Below are 12,191 nucleotides of genomic sequence, written 5' to 3' on the forward strand. Positions count from 1 at the left end.
CAACTGGGGTATTTTTGTCGCTACTAAAATTACTAATGCTGTTCAGTCAAACGTGTTTAGCCTTTTTGTTGCTGTATTTACAACCACAACAGGTGCAGAGTGGCGTCATTTCACAAAATGATTGTTTTGTAACCAAGCAACCAAATTATGCGCTTAGAAATTTCGATATCTTACTGATAACCGATGGTGTAATCCGTTAGAAATCTTATCTGCTATCTTTTAATAATAACTACGTTATTAGCATGTCGTTAAACCTACTTTTCCCATGACAAACTCGTTTTTGCAGCCAATTTGTAGCTTCAAAAACACCGAAAACTTTTGAGAATAGTAAACTGTGCTTGCTTAGAAACGAACTTATGAATTTTTATGACACTCAGGGTATTATTGTAATGCTCTATCTCATTTTAAAAACCACAGGTGGTACAGCCTTCTTTAATTTCACGAGGGAGTAGATATTGTCAGAGGCCAGCTGTTAGCTCCTTATAAGGATGTTCAAGGAGTGTCGCTGTAGTCACGAGATATCTTCAACGCTATTAACATTACATGACAAGGTGTTTTAAACACAAAGTGTTGCAGACGGCGTCGACACAACAACTTTTGTGTTGAAGTGAAGAATTTCTCAACATCTATCAATTCTGGTAAGCCTGATTTAATTCTCTTTGTGAAATTCAAACTGTGCAGACTGTCAATTCATATAATAGTGAAATAAGTTTTACACTAACGATATTTTTTGCGCGAAGCGACTTTATTCTTTTGTCTTTGAGCAATTTTGTTCCAGATGACGCAGTTGACTAAATCCGGTTTTCCACTAGCGATATTTTTCGCGCGAAGCGACATTTTACTTTTGTTTCAGAGCTCTCAACTGCAACCATCTGGGAAAAATTGCTCAAATACAAAAGAATAAAGTTGCTTCGCGCGAGAAATATCGCCAGTAGAAAACCGGCCATAATCACAACACTATGGTTGCCCTAGCAACAAACTTTAAATTCGTCGAATAACCCGAATAAAGTTACACTATGTCACTTTTCTTGCAACTTGCAATGCAATTCTACATCTGAGGCATCTAAAGTTGTCAAATACGAATATTTCGTACGATCTGATGACGTTTTCTTAGCATTTCGAACACTCTTTACAAATTAACATCACTCAAAATTAAATAGCGTTGAAGTTCCAAGAACATTTTTTAGATGTTAGGAAGTTGAGAAAAGTTCCTTGAGTCAAACTAGCCGTGAACAAGTTGTAAAATGACACAGGACATGAATTTTTAAGGATTGTGGTAATAAGACGAGATATTGAAATTTTGACAAATGCTGACTTAAACAAAACCTTTAGGACAAGACAATCAGCAAAAACACAAAAGTTTTATAGCTGTATTTTCTTATATTTTATCCTCCGGAGTATAATTGCATTGCAAGTCATGCAGGAAAAATTGCATAGTATATTTGACACAACCTTAAAGAGTGTATGAAAAAAGTTAAACAGTTAGTAAATTTATTCTAGTCGTTAAAGAAATTCTTTAGTTTGTGTATAAGTAGCTATTTTGAGTCCTTCAGACGGCACTTCAAAAATTTGCGAGACGGTGAAACTTTTTGCTGGAGATTTTTCCAAGTATATAAAAGCGTACTTTTACAAGTCAATTTGAAAACGACTTGCGCAAAACAACGGGTGACGTGGCAGGCTAAAATATGGAATATATTTTATAGGTTATCAAAATTTCAGACAATTTTGTGTATTCGTTAGCGAGTGCGCGAAGTTTAAAAATTGGATGTTTTAAAACCGTTTTGAATCATTCATAGTGGTAAATTAGTATTTGGAATATCAATAGATGCAAATGTCTAAAAAAGATGCAAAAAAATTTTCGCAGCATAAAGGTAAAAATACGTTACAAATATATTTTATAAAATCATATTGAAAGACTGCGGTAGAAATCAAATCGCAAAGTTTTGAAACATTACGATGCATCAAGGTGTTGTCTTAAGCACAAAATATTGTTGACGCAACGTTAACACCAAACTATTGCAGGATGTTCAAGTGAATACCCGTCATCATCATCTTTGGTAAGTCTAATTTCATTATCTTTGTGTGGTTTAAGTTGCATGGTCTGTCACTGTCAATATCAGAATTGAATATGAATTGATATGTGGAAAAAATCTTGTGAGTTAATGATTATTTTAAACATTCATCGAAATAATATTTTAGATACATTGAACATATTGCTAATGGCTGGAGGCTATGATCGTGACCGTTTCGTTTATCCTGTTGCAGAAGATTTCTACTGCATTATTTGCTTTGGTGTGTTAAGAAATGCGCGATTATGCGTGGCAGGAGAACATCATTTTTGTTTTGATTGTATATCACAATACCTTCCTAATAATCCAACGTGCCCAGAATGTCGACAAACTCTCACTCCAGAAACTTTGCAACGTCCTCACAGGTTTCTAAGGAACTGCTTGTCAGAGCTGATAATCCGGTGTGATTATCACAATCGAGGGTGTCACGAAGGAGTTCAGCTTGGAAATCTAGAAAATCACGTGAATGCCCGTTGTGAATATCGTGATGTTACGTGTGAGATCTGTGGTTTGAAATTTATTGCAAGAGAAATGGACACCCACCAGGTTTACTGTCAACTTGGTGGAGCCGAAATGCCGCAAGTGGACGACTTTATGCATAACTATGAAAAATTTTGCACGTCAACGGATACGAGAGTTACTAGAATTGAGGTAATATTAAGTTTCTTTTTGCCTATTGTAGTTGCTTTAAAGTTTATGACATTACAACTCTAGATTCGGTATTTATTGAACCTCTGACACAGGTCTTTTCAAAATCTTCGGTTTAAGGTTTCGATCAAAGCAACACGGTTGTTGTCAGAAAAGAGTATGCGCAGTCAATGAATAACTTTTTGCTAGGTCGCCTGAAAAACTAGATATAAGAAACCGCACTGAATTTTTATTTGTTAATTACCAGCGCCAATAAGCTTTTATTTCCAATGCAGGTTTTTGCCTCCATTTAATTGATATCATCATTTATATAGGAATATTTGAACCAGTCGTTTGGATTTAATCCGCAATGAAACAGAGGTGAGAAAATATGGCACCAATAAATTGACACTAAGATATTCAAGCACGATTAACGTTTATAATTTGCAATTCAGGATATGTTCTAGGTGACGAAACAACATTTTGGAAGATCTGAAAGAATTATCGGATCGCCAAGTACAGACAATGATATCAAGTTGATAATGCTTAAGTTACAGTCTCAAAACTCAAGCCAACAACCACTGCAATTATCCTCGGAAGTTGGCATTGTCATGCAATAGTTTATGCCTATGCTTTAAACACTGTTGAAATTCAATTAATATTTATCACTAAACTCAATTAATATTATAATATTTAATAAACAAAATGTATAATTTTCCACCACGATTGAATCACTCTCGAGTATTCTGAAAATGTGTGTCTAGCAATGAAGTTTTTCAATGTGAAATTATTAATTACGCCGTTTAACATTGCAAAACCTTTGGTCTTTAGTCTGAAGTATACAAGTCTTTATAGCAACCTTTACTTTAGTATCTCTGTCTGAAAAATACTTTTGTACCTAAGACGAGGTGCTCAAGTGATGAAGGCTTGCAAAATATAGTAAACAATATCAAGCAGTCATTGTTCACTGACTGAAAACATTTTGTTTAAACGAGGTTTAGCGAGTTTGTTCTAGTCTGGTATTTGCATTTGAGAAATTATCTCAGTCAGCATGTAGAACTGACTTCGTTGGTGCAAGTAATTTATCGGATAGGAGGACGGGGGGGAGGGAAGACATATGATTTTAGCAAAAATTGCCCAACTCTAGTATCCCTCAAGTACAGCCTTATTTATCACCATTGTTGTCCAAATCGCCCTACTCCCAGCGATTTGCGTGTACGGACTTCAGTAGTTCCGAGCAACAAGCTGGTGTTTACGTCGTCAACAATATTTTGTGTCAAAATATCACATCGATTTGTGGCAATGTTTGTTTCCAAGTAGTTTGTAAAACAGTCTTGCAGTCCTACGCAATTAGCTTTAACAATATCATTTTTAACATCACGCTGGGAAACTTGCATAATGATAAAACATTTTATTTGCATTTCTTTGATGTTTCAAGAATCAATATGATATTTCAAGTACTATCAGATTGAGTTATCCTTCTTAGAAGATTTGTAAAAACAAGTTTCGGTTTTGACAGCAACAAGATTTATCGAAACTGTAGTTTCGATTTGCCATTTGGCATCATGCTGTGAGAGTTTTAAACATTTCAGATATTTGCATTTCTTTGTTATTTACCAAGTATCAACTCGAGATTGGTATTATTGATAGTTGAGTTATTATCTCGCATACAAGATTCAAAAGTGGTTTATTTTGACACTAACAGTTTGCTAAAGAAGGTGCGAAAATTGTGTTCATTTCAGTCTCTCAGACACTTTCATTTCTTCGATGTTCCAAGTATCAACATGAGTTTCCTAGTATTATTAAATGGTTCATTGATCGAGTCATTACCGCAAGATTTAAATCTGATTTGTTTTGCAATATCAGTCCAGCCTCATGCTGAGAGAATCTCTAGCGCTCTCTCTCGCTATATTTAGTATTTAAAGTGGTTGTTCTTTTAAATTGAATATCGTGCTGGGGTCTTAATTAAATGTTTAATGCTGTGTAACAAAGTGAATCTATGAATCTCGCTTTGGTTCGAGTGATTATTGATTTGTGTCCATTTCAGAGCTAGTCTCCCGGACGGACTCGACTAATCGATAACAATAACACAACTGTTTGACAAGGGTTTAAATTATGTCCATCGTGATTAAATATTTCATACTGTGGCCCAAACTGAAGCTATGAACCTCGCTTTGGTTCGAGTAATTGATTTGTGTTGATTTCACAACCAGTCTGACAGAGAAAGTCCAGACATGAAATAACACAATTGTATTTGCCTTCATCGATAAACAAAAATACAACTTGCTGAACACAAAGGTTTAAATTCTGATAAAAAGTATTCAATAAAACTTAATTTCAAGTGGAATGTTTTCCAATCGAAATTAAGATCTATCAACCCTTTAAAAATTAGCCAACATCTAGTGAAGTGGCACAAAATCTCGATTGATTTATTGAGAAATTAGTTAATTTAAATTGAATATCGTGCTGGGGTCATCGTGATTAAATATTTCATGCTGTGGCCCAAACTGAAGCTATAAATCTTGCTTTGGTTCGAGTAATTGTGATTTGTGTTGATTTCACAACCAGTCTCACAGAGGAAGTCCAGACATGAAATAATACAAATTTATTTGCCTTCATCGATGAACAATAACACAACATTTTGAACACTAGAGTTTAAATTCTGATAAAAAGTATTCAATACGAAGTAATTTCAAGTGGAAAGTTTTCCACTCGAAATTAAGAGCTATCAACCCTCTAGAAATTAGTTGATTTAAATTGAAAATCGTGCTGGGGTCATCGTAGTTAAATATTTCATGCTGTGGCCCAAACTGAAACTATAAATGTTGCTTTGGTTCGAGTAATTAATTTGTATTGATTTCACAACCAGTCTCACAGAGGAAGTCTAGGCATTAAATATTAAAAAAGTTATTTTACTTCATTGATGTACAATAGCACACACATGCTGAACAATGGGGTTTAAATTCTGATAAAAAGTATTCAAAAAGAAGTAATTTCAGGGGAAAGTTTTCCAATCGAAATTAAGACTTATCAACCCTCTAAAAATTAGTACAGTCATACTAACTCTCCTGACAAAGACCTTTAGGCCGAACTGACCTCGAGAATTTTTCCCGGTCTAACATGCAGTTTTTATATCACATTTGATGAGAAGTTAGTCAGACGTTTTACTAAAGAATTTGTTCGCTGTACATGGTCATTGCTGATGTTAACTGATTAATATTGACAATACAGACATAATTAAATCAGATATGTTCTAATAAAATTAAAAATATCAATACATCTTGTGTACTCTTTGTGGGCGCAACTCTTTCGTCAGTAACATTCAATTTTGTCCTTAGCCTTCCTATGCCATCTTTTTGTCGTGTTGAGTATTTAATTTACTGTATGAATAGAGAAATAATAATAACCTTGACTTCAAATTAATGATTGTTTTAGAAAAAGAAAAGTGCGAAATGGAGCAAGGTTATGATCCAATCCGCTTCATTTTTCAAGTTAAACGAGATTTGCTTTGCTGCATTTGCCACCGTGTGTTGAAAGAGCCACGATTATGCGAGGCGGAAGAACATTGCTTTTGTCTGAGTTGCATAACACAACACCTTGATAAAGAGGCTAAAACATGTCCGGAATGTCGGGAACCCCTCGCATTGGAAACTTTGAAACTTTCCCAAATGTTCTTAAAGAAGGTTTTGTCAGAACTAAGAATCAGGTGTGATTACAACGATCGAGGATGTCCAGAGCAAGTTAAGCTTCGAAATCTTGAAGATCACGTGATTGATTGCAAGTACCGCCCAACACTGGATGCCGAAAAGTATAACACGCAAGTGAGTCAGAAAGACCAGCAGAATTTCTGTCAGATGAAAGCTGAATTTTCTTCTGATGGAGCAGAACAAAATGAATTGAGCCAAAAACGAATTGAAATTAAAGTGGAAAAAAAGGTAAGTGAGAGAAGTACAGTGAAAAATGTTGATACTCAAGTCGGGTGTGATCATCGTCCTAAAAAGTCGAGAGAAAAATATGATGATATGCGTGATGAAATGAAAAGAATGAAGGATATTAAGAAATTAATTTTACTTCGATCATCTTTTAAAATATTGTTTAAAAGAAAGTATGACCCTCCTCTTATATTAGTTCTTTATTTTAAAGAAATTACGACGCTCCCAACTACTTTGAAAAAACCTCTCTAATGACGTCATGGTTCTTGTTTTTACTAAATAAGAGGGGGAGGGCGGCGCAACTTCTCAAAGTGACCCTAACATTTAGCTGAGCGAAAAGAGCATTACAATTTTATTCCAGCGCGAATTACCATCAATAATTAATAAGTCCTGAAAAATTAGTGTTTGAAGAAATCTCTGATTTGTCTAATATTCAATTCAGGATGAAACGAGAGGCGAGGTGGCAGAACTTAAAAGAAAATACGATGATAATTACGAAAAAGTAAAGAAAATGAAGGTAATAGCATCATAATAATTGTGTTATAACATTTTTAGCTATGAAAGTGTTTCGCCGGGTTATAAACGCTGAAAGAACCTGGAAGACTGAGAGGTAGGAACCCCCTTAAAAGACAAATAATAACAGGCAACTTTGAATGGTTGATCTGATAGGCGCACTGGCATTCCATTGGTTCATAGCTTATCAAAAGTTAGTCGTTGAGTAAATTAAATATTAACCTCGCTAGTATTTAAATTAATGTTGCAAATACTTCCTCGGTTTCTGATTAGGTTGATACCAAGTTTTTAAGAGTGCGAAGGCTTTGTCTGAAGTAGCATTTTATACCACATTGGCTAAATAAACAAGCCAAACATCTTCACTAGCGCCCTAAAGAAAACAAGAAAAGTAGAAAACCTAAACAAGTAGAATAATGAAATCTGATAAGGTCCATATTGTAAGGTGCCTAAGGTCCCCAGTGTCAACTATCACATAGATTATACTATATCATGTCACCACAGAGAAAATTTTGTACACATCAGTTGGATCGTGTTACCTCAGATAAAATAATTTAACCATCGCATTGTAATTTAGACAAATGTCTCTCAAGCTGAGCTGAATATTCATTACCTTGAAATAGCAAGAAAACAAGATCAAATGGAAGTGAGACAAGATGAGATGAAGGTTAATTTTTAACTGATATAGTCAAAGCGATATCTACGAAAGACAGCAATCCCCTCTCTTAGAAATTAATATAAGATGATGTTTGTTATATAAAAAAACAGTATAGGATGATGTTTCTTCTATATTCTTACTATATAACATTTAGTTGATAAGTAGTTTCATCTTTAAGATAATCACCATATTCTACATCCAGACTCATTTTCACCTTAACTTGTTTCCATCGCCCAGTTTTCCGAGGTAATTCATATTAAATGAGTATGAACGTGAGTGAGGTTGTTTTAGAAAGCTCGGGATGAAGTGAAACAAACCCAATCAGGAATTAACGAGAAAGTACTGGAAATTGAGGTTCATCACATTGAAATGGCAAGAAAACAAGATCAAATGGAAGTGAGACAAGATGAGACGAAGGTTAATTTTTAACTGATATATTCAAAGCGATATGCACAAAAGACAGCGATCCCGTCTATCATAGTTTTACCTTTGAGATGATCACCATATTCTACATCCAGAGTCATCTTCACCTGTTTCCATCGCCCCGTTTCCGAGGTAATTCATGTTAAATGAGTTTAATGAACGCGAGTGAGGTTGTTATTTTAGAAAGCTCTTGACGAGATGAAACAAACCCAATCAGGAATTAACGAGAAAGTAGATAAAATGGAGGTAAGAATATATTTGTGATAATATTTCATAATTGCTGGTCATTGATTATCATATAAGCTGTCACGTGACGAAATGCACCCTCTCGATAATTATGTCATTTGCTTGGACGGCCTCGTTCAAAAGTAAACGTGCAGTGCGCGTTGAATCCCTCGCAAAATGATGTAATTATTAAACTGATGTATCGAAATGCAAATTTTAATGCTTTAGAAGACCCATCGGAACAAAATAAAATTTGAATTTGGGGAGCTGCATTTGGGAAAAAATGCGTGGTTGTAACTTGCAGTAGATTTCCCTCCCCTCCCATTGAATTTAGTTTAACACTTATGCCTTAAATTGCAAATTTGGTTCATCTTACATCAATTTAAAAGGCTTTCTATTGTCATTGGATTTAGCGCCATATTCTTAACCTTCACGCACAAACTTGCACAGTGTAAAAAACCGCGGCATGTGAGCCCCCAAGCCCCGTTCAGATGGGCTTGTGTAGATGAAGGTGACGAAAGCGCTCAGACTGTTTCATTTGTCAGTAAAATGCTTCGTCGGTTGATTTTCCTGCGATACCACAAAAATTAAGATTTAGATTAAAATTAAGATGAAAATTAAGCATTCTAATTTAGACAAATGTTAGCCGATTAATACCGTCCCATGATGAAATCTTGTCGTACCTCTGTTTGATCTTGTTTTCTTAAATAAGATCAAATAGAGGTAAGAAAAGTTGAGATTGCAATTTCAAAATTTGCTCAGACAGATGACATTAGGAGTTTTCTTTCCAACATATCTCGCTGTAACCATGCGAGTATATTTCTTATGTGCTAGATACCTTAAAACAAAACGCCCTGAGCAACTAAAACTAAAAGTTAAAGAGGTCGTCTTTGGATGAGACGTTCACCCAATTTAAAAGACGCCTCCGAAAGCTCCGAACGTGTTAACTTGCTTCTATCCCCCAGGATAAGAAATGATTTTTATTGAATGAGTTCGAACGTTAGCGAGGTTTGAGAAAACAGACGATTGTTGTAACACTCTTGTTATATATACTGTATATCATTTGCTGAAAACCATTTATTGCTCGATATTAATATTTCTGTCAAAGATACGGTCAAAGCGATGCTTTTGGGTAAAACTACAAAATTACTGCATTGACGTGTTAAAATGCCGCAACTCCGTTAACAGCGGAGGATTACTGTAACTCGTAGCGTTTTGCCCACAATTATACTTTGATGTAAAATTTTACAACTGTAACAACAAAACACTCATAAAAACCACGCAAATTGGTCACTCTGTGTTGGTACACGGCTGCTACACCGAATTTTTTTATCTACAATTCAGGGTGATTTTCAAATGATGAAACGGCAGTTTGAAAGATTCCAAGGATTATTGGGTCATCAATTACAAGAAAACATTGTCAATCAAGATGTTATTATTATTGGTGGTTCGTGTACTAGTAGAAACAGACCCCCTTTGAATACTGTTGAAAAATATAATCTTGTTGAGAAGAGGTCTATGCTGCCACGATTGAATCATCCTCGAACAGGATCAGCATCGTGTGTTTACAAAAATGACATCCTGGTCGTTGGTGGTTTCGATGGTGCAGAAGGAGAAGCCACGATCGAAGTTTTGAAGATGAACCAGCATCCTTTGCGATGGACAATGTTTGATGGTAAACTGCCTGTCAAATTGTCTGATCATGACGTCATAGTTTATCAAGGAAAATTATATGTAATAGGAGGACATGATGTGGATGAAAAAAAATCATCGAATGCCATTTATGAGATTGGTCTTACCCCCCCTTATACTGCCAAGCAGCTGACGAGATTGCCTGAGCCAAGAGACGATCTCAGAGCAGAACTTGTTAATGGAAAAATTTTTATCTTGGGCGGAAGAACAACCTACCATTCTACAGATACTCTTGACAGCGTTGTTGTTTATGATTTGATTAAGAATGAGTTCAAGCCATGTCCATCGTTACCTCAGCCTGTTTGTGAAATGTCCACAGTCATTTGGGGTGATAATATTATCGTTCTTGGCGGTAAGGATAAGACTGATCGCGCATTAAGTGACGTCATTATGTATGACACTGAGACGGGGAAAAGTCAGCCACTGCCCTCTATGATTTACAGAAGGTACGGCTGCTCAGCTGTCATCACGAATGACGTCATTGTCGTGTTTGGTGGATGGAATAAGGAGCAGGGATATCTCAACTCAGTGGAAACCTTTACCATTGGTGGAGATGGCTGGAAAGAACTGCCAGGAATGAAACAAAAAAGGTGTAATGCAACTGCTGTTGTGAAACCTCACATCTGAAAGTTTTCTCAATATAAACTTCTTATTGTGTCCTTGCATGAATATGATAATATTTTGTGTCGTGATGGTCAATCATTGTTTCGGCGCTTTCTTGATATATGAACAACCAGAAGTCTGTCCCTAATCATAAACCTGAATCTAACATGAAGTATTTTGTTTATATTTTGGTTTCCTCATATATCAAGAAACAACCATTGTTCACGTCACGTTGATAACTGCTGTTGTCATCTATAATATTTCTATATTCTTATACTGTGACGTCTGGTGAGGTTTAACCAATATTATTAGTGTGTAAATATATAACATAAGATAAATAGATATTGATATATAATGTTTTGTTCATATAGTCAATATTTTACCCTAACCAGTGTTGATAACTACTGTTGTCATCTATAATATTTCTATATTCTTATATTGTGACGTCTGGTGAAGTTTAACCAATATTATTAGCGTGTAAATAGGTTCAATTTGACATTTTAATCTTAACCAATGAACATTAGCAATAAGCAGGACATTAGATTCATTAGTGAAATAAGTTTGATGATAAATATTGATCAATAAAAGATAGATGCTTCTAAACTAAGCCTAATTATTTTTACGATGGTTATTCAGGGTAATTCTTGCTAGTTGCTATCAAGCGTTTTAACGAAGCGTGAATTGACCAGTGGTTTTAACCCAAAAAGCCCACAAGGCATGGCGTTACAAGCTTAATAATAAAAAATGAATTCGTATAATAATTGCAAACGTGATTTTTGAAAGTTCTGGCTTCTGATTGGTCGAGCGACCTCGGATTATTACGCGATAATCAGCTGAGCGGATTTTTCAAAATGGCGGTGAGTTGTTTTTGTCAAAATGACAGATGAAGAAATCTGTAATTTAAAAGAAAAATGGTCTAGAATAATTTTTTAGCTAAAAAAATACGTTGTCGAAACGTGCCCAACATTATTGCACAAAAAATTGTCAAGATATTTGCGGTTTACCGTTTACGTTCGCTTTTAACAAAAACTAAAATAGTCGTGTTTCATGCAAAAACTGGATTGTATGTCACAATAATATTTCACTTTTGGAAATATGGCTTACATATCCACTGAGCTGCATAATCTATACCATATAATGGATCGATCACACTGCCTATCTTCGTAAAATCTCGTGTTTCCGAAGTGGACTCGACAGTGTGGCGAAAATGTTTCGATCACTTGCAGGAGTTCCCTCTGACTTCCTTCTGTGCAAGAAACCTTTAAACTCTGCAAATTCATCGAGAAATTGTGCTATTTGGAACGGTATGTAACTATAATAACTATAATCTTGCTATTCTTATTGCAGTTTTAGTCGTGTCTTGTTACTTTAAACACAGAATACCTAACAGAAGTGGAACTCTATATTATTTTTTCGTAAGTGTGATTCGTCATGATTCGTCACTTAGCAAGT

At 35.3% G+C, this 12,191-nt stretch overlaps 1 protein-coding gene across 2 annotated transcripts; it reads left to right on the forward strand.

Annotated features, from left to right (window-relative positions):
* Positions 1–448: 448 nt before the first annotated feature.
* On the forward strand, positions 449–11,449 carry LOC114538478. 2 transcript variants are annotated; one of them, XM_028559659.1, is made up of 7 exons: positions 449–638; positions 6,132–6,631; positions 7,071–7,145; positions 7,716–7,805; positions 8,088–8,213; positions 8,403–8,465; positions 9,789–11,449. In XM_028559659.1, the coding sequence occupies exons 2-7, from the start codon at positions 6,149–6,151 to the stop codon at positions 10,761–10,763; spliced, it is 1,812 nt and encodes a 603-aa protein (XP_028415460.1). In that variant the 5' UTR covers positions 449–638; positions 6,132–6,148; the 3' UTR covers positions 10,764–11,449. The 2 variants fall into 2 exon arrangements, 1 of the variants encoding a protein (XP_028415460.1); XR_003688744.1 differs by lacking the exons at positions 6,132–6,631; positions 7,071–7,145; positions 7,716–7,805; ... (1 more) ...; positions 8,403–8,465; positions 9,789–11,449 and adding exons at positions 2,023–2,057; positions 2,200–2,720; positions 3,032–3,077; positions 3,152–3,412.
* Positions 11,450–12,191: the final 742 nt, after the last annotated feature.

The sequence above is a fragment of the Dendronephthya gigantea genome, unplaced genomic scaffold, assembly GCF_004324835.1.
Source record: "Dendronephthya gigantea isolate DGI-Jeju-01 unplaced genomic scaffold, DenGig_1.0 000185F, whole genome shotgun sequence".
NCBI lineage: Eukaryota > Metazoa > Cnidaria > Anthozoa > Malacalcyonacea > Nephtheidae > Dendronephthya > Dendronephthya gigantea.